Source organism: Larus michahellis, chromosome 2, assembly GCF_964199755.1.
Source record: "Larus michahellis chromosome 2, bLarMic1.1, whole genome shotgun sequence".
NCBI lineage: Eukaryota > Metazoa > Chordata > Aves > Charadriiformes > Laridae > Larus > Larus michahellis.
Window position 1 is genome coordinate 39,097,738 of NC_133897.1, and position 14,675 is coordinate 39,112,412.

The 14,675-nt window shown below is 38.7% G+C and overlaps 1 protein-coding gene across 2 annotated transcripts in view; it reads right to left on the reverse strand.

Annotated features, from left to right (window-relative positions):
• The window catches only part of SCRN1 (secernin 1), a 41,296-nt gene that overhangs the window by 25,034 nt on the left and 1,587 nt on the right, over nt 1–14,675 (reverse strand). For both annotated transcript variants that reach the window (XR_012585509.1, XM_074574938.1), the window contains exon 2: nt 4,670–4,829. Coding sequence is in view for 1 of the 2 variants with exons in the window: in XM_074574938.1 (XP_074431039.1) it covers nt 4,670–4,828 (159 nt within the window). In the remaining variant the exon portion in view is untranslated. The remainder of the gene's footprint in view (nt 1–4,669; nt 4,830–14,675) is intronic.

The following is a 14,675-nucleotide window of genomic DNA, read 5'->3' on the forward strand; positions in this document are numbered from 1 at the left end:
AGCAAAGGGAGACAGGATGGTATCCTTTTAAAAAAATGTATAGTTTAAAGAGAGAAGACAAAAACACAACTAAGGCATAACTGTGCCATAAAGTTTTAGAGAACACAAAATTCCTCCTACTCCACAGACAGCTGGCTTTAAGCCCAGAAGAGTGTTTAATACCAACGTATTAGAAAAATTTTGTGTATTCCACAATTTGATAGACTTTGTGTAGATCACCCTTTCTGTTTTCCCCCTTCCACTCCTGCACAGGAAGTTGCATGCTATTAAGATAAAAGAGCTTCTAGAGCTCTAAACTGAAGCAAGCAACCATGACTATTTTCAAGTCATGGATAAAAGGTCAAATTAGCAGAAAGGAAGGTTGATCAAAAAGAAAAAAAAATCCAACTGGAAAATTCAACTAAGAAAAAGTCACACACTGAAGACTTCTTCAGGAGAAAGAAACTCACAACAAGCAGCAGGTTACTAGAGAACAAGAGCGATCTAGTCAGTAAAATCTACCTTAAAAATAAAAGAGAGGGGCTTGCATCTTAAAACGCATACAACACAGATTTTCACTAACACATGAAAAATTCTTAAAATCCACATCTGGGGAAAAAAGAACGCGCTTACTTTTAGTAGAGAATTCAAAAAAGGACCCTATTTATGCTTAAGGGAGTAATATTTCACCTGCACACATAAGTTTACTGGACTGACTACTACAACAAGGAAGAGTGCTGATCAGCATCTGCCACTGCAAAATTACAACGCAAGACAAGAACAAGCTTTTGAGAAAGTTGTCACGCACACACAGAGCAGAGCTTTATGAAAAGCCCCATTGTTCAGGGTCTTGGGAACTGGCTGACATGGAGGGAGGGAATTATGTTGATGAGTCAGCTGCAGAGTTACTTGTCTGGTAGACTGAGCCACAAAGATCAAGCTTAGAATGACTTGCAGTATTCACTGAATTCCCTTGCTCAAGGCCCTGCCACAAACTAGCTGACAGCTATATAGCACAGCCTGCCTCATTCCTTTATGGCAATAATCTAGCTGAACTACTGTGCCATTTTTGGTTACACTGCGTGTTACCACATTTGCAAACATGAGCAGCACAGAACATAAATAGGATACAGACCTCCTGAAAGTCTTATAAAACAACCCAAGTTGTTAGTGTGTAGAAAGCCACCTCTTAACACAAGTTCAGAATGTTGGTGACATTCACAAAGAAATCAAAATTTGTATTACATTACCTGCAAAGAATAGTATATAACGAAAACCAAGTCCACCATCATTGCCCAGTGAAGGTAAAGGATCATGTATCTAACATAAGAGACCAATGCAAATGTACAAATGGGATGGAGAGAAAAGCTGTTCATTTGGAGAAAAAAACAAAACAAAACAAAACCAAACCCAAAAACAATGCTAGGATGGATGAGATGGAAAACTTAGTCAGAGGCACAAAGGACTACTGACTTAGAAAAACAGTAGCAGGAAATTGGTCAAAAACATTTTTCCATTTGCAAAATATCATATATTTAATTTTCTCAGACCTGTTCAGTTAGTTTTATAAAATGCAAGGGAAGGAAAGCCGTAGCAAAAAAGTCCCACCCAACAATAACTGAACCGTTGGCAGTTTTCATGGGTTTTAAAGAAAAACATAATAATTCTGAATATGTCAAAGACTACAACTAGAAGCTTTAACATTCCTCTCCACTCCCCCTATTGGCTAATTACTTCTGACAACTCAGTAAGATTGCTTAAAAGGTGGATATAGTGCTGCATGCCTGTTACTTACGTGAAGCAGCTGAATTCAAGCCCTTCCTTAAAGCTTTTCTTAACTTTTAGAAGTACCACTAACAGAACTCAAGGAATTAAAAGGCTTTGCACAAGCTCCATAAGTATGTTTTTGTCATGAGTAGTCTTAGACACATCCCTACAATAGGAGAAATACATACATTACAGCTAGTTAGCAGAAACTGAAGACCTTACTTCTGTTCTGCTATCACAAAGAGTTTGCATGTTTGAAATTGCAATTTTCTTATTCACTAGTTCCCTTAAGTTCTTAAAACAGCAAAATCTAGAAGCAAATCTAGCATCTTAAAACTTGGATCGGAGCTTTTATTGATATCAGTCAATCTTTCACTATTCCTACAGCAAAGGGGATTACTAAGGATACTTCTTTAAAGACCTTTGAACTGACCAGAAGATTTTAAAAAAGACAGGGTTATTTCTAAAGAGAATTACTCTACTACATTGATATTTGCTAGACTTGTTTGATTGAATACACTTACTCACTCTGAGGCTGGAAAAAAACCTTGAACATTAAAGAAAAAACTAACAACCAAATCTATGCTTAGGTCTGTCTAAAGGAGAACATTTTAAGGACTGTGCAAAGCTACCAGACAGCGGTTAGACCCAATAAAAGAATTAAAATCAGTATCTTGTTTTAACCAGCTTACTCTACCCAAAATACCTATGAGAAAAAAAAAATTTAAAAAAGGACATTAACAATACTTAGTGTGCCAAAGATGCAGTGGTAAGTGATTGCTTGCACTACTCCCAGAGCAACTGAAGATGTTTTTATTCTCTGCTGGGAGGAAACAGGAAGAATTTCAGTAAACATTTAGAGCCTGGATGTTTCTGTACACCACTGTGCTTGCAAAAGCTCAGACTAGCTAATGAAGAACGATGCAGTAGCATAGACTAGCAGAGGCCAAAGTACCCATCTAATTAGGGCTTAAGCCCCTACTTCAAAAAATAGTTATTATCCCACTCCAGTCCCTTGTCTAAAAGCACATCTCCACCACACCGCAACAAACTTTACCCTCATTTGAAAAAAAAAAAAAAAAAAAAACAAACACAACAAAAACAAACCAACCAAAAAACCCAAAACAAGTCCTCAACATTTAAAGGGAAGGCTTGCAGATACTAGTTTGCAGAACCAATCTACAAACTGCAGTGTGCTAGGCAAAGGGACTGTGCTCCCCACTTCCAAAAGGGCTGACAAGACAGTCCTGTTTATGACTGAATGCTATAAAAGGCATTAAACTGTTTAATCATGGGGCGGAAAAGGGATCATAATAGATTATATATGGCTTAATTATACCTTTTTTTAGAAAATTATGACAATATCATCAAAGATTAAGATATGGGGCAAAGAGAACAAAAGAATCAAGCACTCTAATATTACATTCTTATAAGGTATTCTCCTTTAAGGACACAAACACTCCAGAGCAGCTTTTGGAGGTTCTTTCACAATAGCAGAACTTTTTTTTCATTTCCAGTTCTATGAAAAGAAGCTTTAAAAAAACGTCTCTGAAGTTTTCTTCCTGTCTTATGGTCACACTTGTGTTCTGCATGTTAGCACAGGTCTACAAGAGTGCTACCAATACAACACTGCAATTAACAGCAGTTAGTGCTTTTGGACAGGGGGAGAGGATTTCTTTACATCCAAGATTAAAACACTTAATAATGCATGAGTTTTACTAGATGCAGGTAGCAACAGGAATCAAGAGAACATTAACCATTAGAAAGAACAGCACCAAATCGTCTGAAATTTGGAAGTCGTCCCCCTTGAAAGACAGAATTAAAACTGGCACTGGCCTTAGGATCTCTCCTGGGGAAGCAACAATTACCTAAAGGATCTGCAGGGATGAGACACCAGCCTGGTGCAGACCGCATAGTGTCCTCAGCCTTCTGCACAGTCATAGGGACAGGAGGAAGCTGAATGCAGGGAATCTCACAGCTTCTGCTTTCCCAGTTGCCAGCCAGACCAAGAACCTGTGGCATCCTTACAGTGCAGATCAGGCTCTGTGTCCTCTGCTAAAAATGGCTACCCCCACCAATCCTTGTCTTTCCTTCTGCTGCCTCAGTCTCTTCATTCCACCTTTACTGCACACTTTCCCCTCTTCCTGGTCTTGTTTCATTTGTTCCTTTGCTTCACTCTTCCATATCTGCTTATCCTTTCATTTTTCCTGTCATTAAAGTGAAGCTGCAGTAACAGATTATACTTAAAATTACTTTCAGCAGGGTCCCTTTCCACCTGCATCCATGGCAGTGGCGTCCAGCTTCAGGACTCCAAACCCAGCCTGGATTCAGAGAGAAGCCACAGCACTGAAAATTGACCATGATGCAGGTGCCTCAGCTGCAGAACATGTCATCAAAGCCAACTGTATGTACAAAAGTTATGTTTGGCTTACAAAGTTTATGCTCTCATATTCCTCCTCTCACACTCCCTTATTAAAGCACAAGTTCTTTAAGGCAGAGATTTATGGCTACCTGTTTTGCAACATGCCTATGGTAGTCAGGCCCCATTACAACTGTCAAACAACAACCACAAATGAAAACAATTCATATGGCAAGTGACAAACTTTGAAAATTTCCTTCTAGTTCCAGTTAGCCAGGATATTTTTCCCTTAAAAGGAAAAGGCAAGCAATAAGCTACACAGGGCAGGAATCTGAGATGTGTTCAGCCTGTCTGCTGAAGAAAGTACAGATCATGTATTATTCCTCAATTAAACAAAAAAGTCACATTCTGAGTTTCACCCTCAGGACTTTCAAAAATCTTGTCTTGAGAGAGGTTTGAGTGAAGGGAACAAGGACTCCAAAATCTGTCAATAAAACAAACCACAATTCATTTATTCCAATAACAGTAATTTCTCACAGTTTTAATGTAACAACTCATCCTTACCTCAACTTTGCTTCCTGGATCATGATCTGCGGCAGCAAAGTAGACCACCTCCTGGACTTCATCCCTAGGCCGTGCAGAGTTCTTTCCAAACACCACCAGTCCGTCTTTAGAACATGGGGGAAAGGCTACAAAACAGTAACTTGGGGGAGCTGCAGCCATCCTAGACAGGAAAGGAGTAAACGAACAGAAGCAGTGTTTGCTCAATTCAGTTGCATGCATTAGAGACTCATTCAGTCTACCACTACTTGTAGCTAAGAGACAATGCATTCCCTCTATCTGTCAGTCTATCTGTCAGCAATGACAACAGAAGAACAGGTCAGCTCAGAGGAAGCTTATCTGGATTTAATAAAAAGAATTATAGTTATTTTCAGACATTTTTCACCTTTGTGAGGCATAAAGAAAAGGAATAAAGGCAAGATGACTGTACCTTAATGAGTCTACTTAGTCCCCATAGAAAGAAAAAAGATATTCTGCACCAGAGCTGTTTGACAACACATGACCCAGATGTATTCTGCTGACTCAGACAAGCGCAGAGACACAGAATAATTTTAAATAATTTACTCTCTCTGTTCCCATGCAGTTTAAAACTTTAAGAAAGGAAAGAGAAAACATGTTTGAGGCATTTCTGAGGGAGGATAACGGTGTAACTAGAAACAGAACAATGATACAGCATAATTATATCAAAAACTGTCCATCAATTTAACTACTCAGATCAGAGAGATACTGAAGCACTAACTGCACTTTATTTCCTCTGTGGTTTGTCTGCATTGCTGCTCTTGCCTAAAGTTAATTGATTGCAGTTTATTTGTTTATGCAGGCTAATGTGAATATTCTTTAAAATGCTTAGAGGATAGCACAAACATTTTAAGATTTTAAGTGTTTGCAATGACATTATATTAATAAAAAATGTAAACTGTTTCAGGACTGTAACACTACTGTAGCTGGTCTTGTGTACATTGCCATATCTTACATTTTTTCCACCATTTGGGGCAACTTCTGGCACAGATGCTTACAAAAGAAAAAGGTGGGATGTTTGTTGCTTGTTGAAATAGCATTCAACACAGATGTCTGAGTTTTCTTCATAGATCTTATCATGCATCAGAAATTCCAACCCCAAAATGAAAAAATATGTTCCTCTTCTCCCTCCACGATACCCTAAACAAGTAAAAATATCTGCACACATTTGGACTCCTTAGAAACAACTAATACAATCAAAAGTTTCCCCCTCAAAAGGTGCTAATTTATTTGAAAGATAATTTTGAGGGGGTGTGTGCGTGCAAAGTTGGTTTTGATTATTAACTTGAACATCTTTCAAACTGTTCAAATGTGACTTTTTGTTATTTAAAGCAGTACCATTTCAGCACACACTTCTCACAGAATAGCAGGCTTCCAGTATTAAACCAAAGAAAGAATGTCTTTTGAATAAAGGCTATAAAGTGGTAATTGTGAAGAAAACACTTAAGAGTTTGCCTGTAGACTATGAACAAGTCACAATGACACTCAACCTTGCAAAAAAATTTCAAGAGAAGATGTGTTAAAGGCATCCTCTACCAACACAATGTGGGGGGATGAATTGTCAAGGGAACTCACACCACCTTTTAATTTAGGTAAGATTATATACTAGAATAATCAGCCAGTTGAGTCGAACATGTTTTAGGAAACAAACAAACCCCTTTTTACATGGGGAGTTTTGACAAGTGTGAAGGAACAAGCTACTATAAGCTGGAAGGAATGACTTCAGCTGATAAAAGACATCCAGCAGAGAACACCTACCTGCATGTTGTGCCACTAAGTCTCAGTATGTTATTGGTTCTAGACGAGTGTCTTGCAGACACATATGACGACAAAGCCTGACTTCAATTGCCACTATTATCACTTCTTATCATTTGTGATTAAACTAAAATGCAACACGTAAAGCGTTGCCCAAGCTTCATCACTAATGAAACCATTTAGTATTTTTCTAGGAACTATTCTCAGTATGTACATTTATTTTGCCATGTTGGTGATGTCAATGTAACTGCTTTCCAGAACCTTAAGAATTCACATCTACCTTCTGGTAAGTCACCATTTAATGTTCTAAATTTGTCTCCTGATGCCTTGCCAGACCAGCCAAAATCTTGAATAACTTGCAGGCTTACAGCGTATCTTATTATTCAAAATAAATACTTTCTTTATTCTAAACACAAACTAAGTGGATTGATTTGAAATAAATAAGGCAGTAGAAAGACATTAGACATCCAACAGCCTAGACAGAAAGGTTAAAGTGATACACAGTACTAATTTTTACTGCATGAAGTTCTTCAACTTACATACCAAACACATTGCCAGGTAGGCTTAAAAAGACGGGAAAGAATGCTTCAGCACTGCTTTACTGAATGAATTGGAAGGTATGCAAGGCAGACTTTTACATACCTACAGACTGAGTAGGCAGGGAAAAGAATTAAAAATCTGTAGTATTTTTATCTGTCTTCTATTCTGCAGACTCCTGAAGTCCTCCTTGGAATAAAGCAGGCTCATTTGTATTTGTAAGGTTTTTGATTTTTTTTTTCCTTGAAATATACCAACAGTTACTGAACTAAAACCAAATTGCCATTTTGGTAACGCTTTTTAAGTATGGAAGTACGAGTAAGATACTCTGTAACTAGAGTTCACCTCACCACACCTCTATTCCATACAGGGGAGTATGTAACAGTTGAACGCTGCAAGCTGAATGGTACAACCTTGTACTGAAAACATGATTGTCATAAGGGTTGGCACTGGGATGTTAAATTAGGTTTCTAGAGAAGGAAGTTAGCTAGCAGTATACTACAGCTTAAATCCACTCAGTTTGCTAGGTAGCAGTTTTTCCTAGAACCTCATTTGGTTCATTTTAAATATGGCAAGGATGGCAGTTTCTCAGATACACCCACAGCCTGTGTTTGTGCAGAACACTACTGAACTTCATCTTCCTCCATCATGTAACTAAAGCAGTCTGTCAGCAGCTAACTATCCAAGCAGGACATTTTTACTTGCCTACTTCATTTTCCTTTTTTCATAGTTTAACTTCAGGTTGTCCTCATTCTCCTTTTCACACATTTGCCACCTCTTTGCCCTCTCACAAGATACCATCCTGACTCAGTACCAAACAAACATCTTCCATCAATGACATAGACAGTGAGATCGAGTGCACCCTCAGCAAGTTTGCAGAGGACACCAAGCTGAGTGGTGTGGTTGACACGCCCGAGGGATGGGATGCCATCCAGAGGGACCTGGACAAGCTTGAGAAGTGGGCCCATGTGAACATCATGAGGTTCAACACGGCCAAGTGCAGGGTTCTACACCGGAGTTGGGGCAATCCCCAGTATCAATATAGGCTGGGGGATGAAGGGATTCAGAAAAGCCCTGAGGAAGACAAGCTGGAAATGAGCCAGCAGTGTGCACCCACAGCCCGGAAAGCCAACCATATCCTGGGCTGCATCAAAAGAACCACGGCCAGCAGGTGGAGGGAGGTGATTCTACCCCTCTACTCCACTCTCATGAGACCCCACCTGGAGTACTGCATCCAGCTCTGGAACCCTGAGCACAGGAAAGACATGGACCTGTTGGAGCAGCTGCAGAGGAGGGCCACAGAGATGATCAGAGGGATGGAACACATCTCCCGTGAGGACAGGCTGAGAAAGTTGGGGTTGTTGAGTCTGGAGAAGAGAAGGCTCCGGGAAGACTTTATTGCAGTCTTTCAGTACTTAAAGGGGGCTTATAAGAATGTTGGGGACAAACCTTTTAGAAGGGCCTGTCATGATAGGACAAGGGGTAATGGTTTTATACTAAAAGAGGGTAGATTTAGACTAGATATAAGGAAGATTTTTATTTTTTTTTTTTTACAATGAGGGCGGTGAGACACTGGAATAGGTTTCCCAGAGAGGCAGTAGATGCCCCATCCCTGGAAACATTCAAGGTCAGGTTGGACGGGGCTCTGAGCAACCTGATCTAGTTGAAGACGTCCCTGCTTATTGAAGGGGGTTTGGACTAGGTGACCTTTAAAGATCCCTTCCAACCCAAAATATTCTGTGATTCTACCTTTTATCTACTGGAGGAACAGAATACTCCTCCTTCATAGTACCTCTGGTAAATCAGGCTAACATACAAAACCACCTACTCTTGTTTCACAGATTATTTGCTCCTCAAACAAAAGGCAATCCTGAAAACCTTAGAAGACACTGGGAATGACTGCAAATAGATCTCAATGAACACCTTGTTGCCTATTCACTGCCATAGTTCTTTACCACAGAGCATGTTAGCCTGTTTACCACAGGCCTGATTTTCTCAACAGATCGTAGCTCAGACCTATACTTTGGTGTAGACAGAGGTAAACCTACGCTGTATGTCAACAGGTCCTAGATTTGATTGCAGACCATTACACTTATGGATGGGCCACTGCAAGTTAAGAGGAACAGGGACACCACAGTCTATTACAGGCTATATCCAAAACCATTCTGCATATGAAAGCACTAGAAACAGACAAAGAGCTGTACATTATGCTATGCCACTACATAATAACTGCTGCAGTTTCAGGTAGTTAACAGGCATCACACTTGGGTGACCTAGAATCACAGTGGGTACAAAGGTTGGAAAACCAGTTCTGAGTGACACCCACAAGGTAATATACTCCACCTGCTTTCTTTTTATTTGACAAAAATGTAACGAACTACAGCAGGCATGCAATACTGCACATGGTCTTATTTTTTCCAGAGTCTCCTGGTCACTATGGCACTTAGCTTAGTTCTGACACTATGAAGAAGTTTTGTTTAACAAGTTCCTTTATTAAGATCTTCTCTCATTGTGATAAATCTCATTTAGAGACTGCCAAGCCAAATTAATTCTATGAACAAATCACCACTACTGTTAATGGTAAAACAGACAAGCTCCTAAGTACTTTGATGCAGAAAGAAAGGAGTAACATCCACCGGGCAATGTCTGGCTCCAAACATCACAAAGTAAAACAACAAGTATGACAATTATCAGGGCTCTATAAACAAGTCTGAACATCACTATACTCCTGAAATATGGGGAACATGGAAGTGCTATTGCCTAGCATCACCTCAAGAAACCTAACCCATAAATCTTGATAGTCATAAAATACTAGTCTTCAGGTTGAAAATATCAAGATCTGGAACATTTCACTCTCACATATTTTCCATTTCACAGTATGAGGATCTTACAAATGATACCATGTATAAAGAAGGGTCACAAATTCTCATTAGAACAACTTGCACCATTAGTGTCAAAATTTGTCTACAATCAGGCTTTTAGAGTGGCCAATGAGGAATAAAATTGTTATTCTTTAAGTCCATACATAAAGGTTGTAACATAATCTAATGAAAGCTTCATCTAGATGTCATTTTTCACTTATTAAAAAAGGAACAGACAAATAATGCTGTTATAGCAACAGACACGGAAGACAGATTGCAGTATCCCATCCTCCCCTCATGGACACATGACTATCAGAGACTGAAGCCACACTCCTAGGAGAATATTATTCAGTGCATTTTGGAACCTTTCCCCTGACCCAGGATAACTGAAATAACTATGTATCCACAACAAAGCACTCTGAGCTTAGCAAGTCAGAGTCCAAAATGGAGAAAAGAAGATTTTCATACTAACTTGCTCAAGACTTTTTTGAGGTTTTTTTTTTTTCCATAACAACACCGTGTACTGCTTCTCTGAAAGCTGCAATTTGGTACTGAAATAATCTTTTATAAAGTTCAAAAAATTGACTGCTACAATAAAATTACTTCTCAGAAAAATAACTTTATCCTCCCATATTAAATAGATATCAACTCTTTTCAAGCCAACTAATTTTCCTTGTTTGCCAAAATACCGGGAAGACATTAAGCATAATGTAATTACTAGTTTTACAAAGTCACAAGCTATGTGAAAACCAGCTTGCCAACAGTAGCTTTCATAATTGCTATGTCTTATTTATTAAAAAAAAATACCAAAAATAAAAATTCAATATTATTAACTATTAGGTTTTGAAGCTAATAATAACTTATTGTTCAAGCAATTCCATAGCTTATTTCTAAAGCAGTAAAACTGCTTTTGCCAACAGTAAATTCTTTTCTCTGTCTTTTCTTTCAATTGGAAAACAAAACAATAGGTTTATAATGAAAGTGCAGCACTCACTAGGAAGCAATGGGTAATAAAAAGGATTAGTGTGAGAAAACAGGGTCAAAAAAAAGGGTCTGTCTTGAAATTTAACTCACGCTTATTGAACTGAACCAATATTTGCTCTTCACATTTTAATTGCTGATAACTTAATGCCCTGCAACTTTATCTCAAGAAAAGTTAAAGACGTCCCTAAAGTCACATATAAGAACCCTTTGGTTTTAATATAAGTTAAGTTAGCTGGGGCTTCTGAAATGTTAATTAAGATCGATTGTTAATGTTAATTAAGACTTACACCAAATAAAAAAAACTTCTGAAGCAGCTATTCCTACTCCTTTCCTGACAAGGCACCATTTAGGACATGTTAAGTGATGCACATGTACAAACAGTTCTGCCCTTAATACACTACGCAAAATTTTTGATTTCTACACCGATATAGTCTCTAGCCTAAAAGTTTAATAATACGTGGTCACCATCATGTAGAGCAACACAAGATCAGTAAAAGATATTACATGAGAAGCCAGCTACCACCATTACAGCTCCTCTTCACAAGAGCTCAAAACAATGCTCAAGTAGATATTAAAGTCGTCCAGTGAGACCAAGCAGTCAGCACTGACACTAGAAAAGCATTCACCTCATGTTACTATGAGTAGAATTTAACTGTAAAATTTGCCTTGCATTGATATGATTTGACTTACAAACTCGCAAAGCTTCAGCTTGATCAAGCCAAACCTTCACCTAGGAGCATAATTGCTGCATTCATTACTCAGCATAGCTACAATAGCAAGTCTTACAGCATGGATGGAACCACAAATACCACACTTCGCTTTCATTCGGCTTAGTGAGGTTGCACAGATCCATCATACAAACTCGTCTTTCAAACATTTTGTAAGTTTGTCTTCAAGAGTTTTGTTGGCATGACTGTCCAGCTTTCTGAAGCACAGACGTAACAAAAGTGTCGTAGAGGGTTAAGTCTAAACCTCTCCTAATGCCCAGTTTTTCAAGCATGCCTGTGGTTGTCCTAGATAACCCATTGTTAATGCTGGTGATAATCAACATCATGTTTTCAAGACAGTGTGGGTGTCCACAAAAACAAGGGTGGGAGGGTTAACACTAAGGTTTCACCTCAGACTTCCACAGCAGTTTGGTCTGAACACCAGTTTTACTGATCGTACAGCCTCATTTCTTCCACCCTCACTTCTGTAGTTTCTTCGTATTAAAGCTGGTCTGGAACGGGTGCTTTAGGTATCAGAAATACAGAGGCTGACAAATTCCTTGCTGGTAAATTCTGAGTGCATTCTGGTGATGACAGTCTTTTCTTTAACGTTTGTATTGCAAAAGAGATTTGAGCTGCTTCGAAAGTCCAGAGATCACATTAAGCATTTTACGAAGACGTACAACTTGTTTCTGTGTATTAAAGGATGACTTCTTCTCACTATATTTTTGGCTTTTATAAAACAGAACCCCAGCTGTGCTAATACTTCTGAACTATTTCAGTAACATTTACAGATTTCAATAAATCTGTTTTCATTGCTGAGAAAAAGGGTAAGTGACCTAACCTGCAAGAAACATTTACAATGAAAAACTGAGAGGCAGCACCTGAACAAGGGTCCTCGGATTTCGATCAATGCTCTCTCATTAGAGAAGGAAGAATACATCAAGTAGGCCACACATTATTTATTCTCAACTCTTCCATATTTTTAACGGGGTGGCAGAAGAAAGGTCAGTTAAAACTGTAAAAACTTTGTTCAGGGTTTAGTTGTTGGTTTTCAACCTCTACTTTAACCTTCAAATTAAGATGTTTCCTGTGTCTGGGACAAGCTTGTATTTCCATTTACAAATCAAGCCTAGTGTCTTATGCACACAGAGACATGTGATCTGTGCATTCTGCAGAAAAGCAATGTTTCCAAAAACAGAAATGAAAAGCAAAATTCATTCAGCTGCAGGCACAGAACAAAGACAGCAAACTGAAAGGCACAATAATAATATTGTTCCCATCTTAGGAAACACTGAAAGGTTATTTTTTTTTCATTGACAATTTGGACAGTTTTAATGCATGACTTATCAGGAGAGAGGAAGGTTGCATTTATTAAGAAATTAGAAAGCAGAGACTGTTCCTGAATATAAAGCACAAAACCATGCCAGATCTGTGTGTCCCTATAGTTTGGACATTTCATTATTAGACCTTAGCCAAACTGTTTGACTTTTTCCATACCACCAATGGATGACGATAGCAATTTACCACTCGAAGGTGCCACACTCAACTTCAATTGTCTCCATTCCTCTAAGCTGTGTCTAAAAAGATATCTAAGAGGAGTTATCAGCAGCTGAAACTTAGCAAGCCATGCTTTTATTTTTGAATTACAAGAAGTAGCAATTCCCTACACAGGCATAAAATCAAGTTGCATTTCAAAGCTTTCCTAAGCAGTACACCCTCCTCAGTCATTTATCTGAGCAGAGACATAATAGGTCTGGAAAAAACTGAAAATATTTCTCTTGCTTTATGTGGGAAAATTTGGAATATTCCTGGCCACAGCTGCCAGGTTTCTTAAGACTGTCTAACAAATTAGATACTGGCTATCAAATCAGCATGGTAAAGCTCTTCAGCATTTAAAGTCCTAACAAATGGTAAGATTTCAGCTGTTCCAGAAGTTCACAGTCCCTTGACCAACCAGTTCTATTTTAATTGTCTAATACACTCTCATCCAACCTTTCAAAGCAGGGATCTTTCGATCTTATTTTTTGCCTCAAGTAATCTGAATTATGTTAATGAAAACGTAGTTCTATTTAAAAACAAATCGGGGTCAGTCATCCAGAAGACAACAGATTTCCGTCTCATTTCCATCACAGGCTGTGCATACAGGGAAAATTCATTATATATACAGACTTTTCACTGAGTGGATGTCAATGCACTTAATTAAGTCTCCAAGCAGTCATAGAACTGTATTCCTTTTGTAGCGGCTATTACAGCCTGCAGTCTGAGGTCGTATTTGTAACACTCTCCATTTCGTAGAGAAGCACCTGTTTTTTCGTGCTTCTGTCACTGGGGCAGAGACCCCTGTTAGGATCTGCTAGTATCTGAAGCATCTTTGTACAACACACAACTTCGTAAAGAGAAGTCGCTAACTGCTGCATAATACTTAGCCATGTAGCTTTTCCTCTTTGTAGAGCCGGCACAATCCAGTTTTGCGGTTCAGTTAGGTCTTGATCACTGCACAGAAAAGATTGTCCACCTCCACACAGAACTGGCTAATGCATACTGACTGGTAGTCATTTCAAATTAGCAACATCATTATGTTAGCAAAGGGTAAAATAAAAAGCATCAAAGTATCTTGTTGGAAGTCTCAGTTTAGTTTAAAATATAACCCCGAACAACAGCAAGTGTTACAGTACTACTAAAAAAGAGTTTGTAAATGTTAGGATGTAATGTAACACACTGTGGCAGAAAGCAGCCATTTGGGTACCTCACAGAGAGGCAGGTGTAGACAGCAATCCTGTGCAACTTCTCGATCTGCTGAATTTACAGAAAGAGAAGGCCAACAGACTAGAGGGATAATGTCCATCTTCACAACTCTTCAAGTTCATAATAAAGAAAGAAATTCTTACTGGAAGCTTCTAGCACAAACCAGCACACCTTCCCACCTGCAAGCTGCGTAAAGCATTCATGGTTGATGACTTTGGAAGGGGAAGGTGTAGAGCCAAATTCAGTAGCCTTTACCAAAAATACCAAACTCAGAAAGAGTAAACAAATGGAGCTTAAGCTATGCCCTGCTTTACCAAATGTCTTCCAAAAATGGAAGTTACCATAAAAATCTCAAATTCTAAGCAACAGAAATACTTTTTGGGGAAGACAAAACCTACT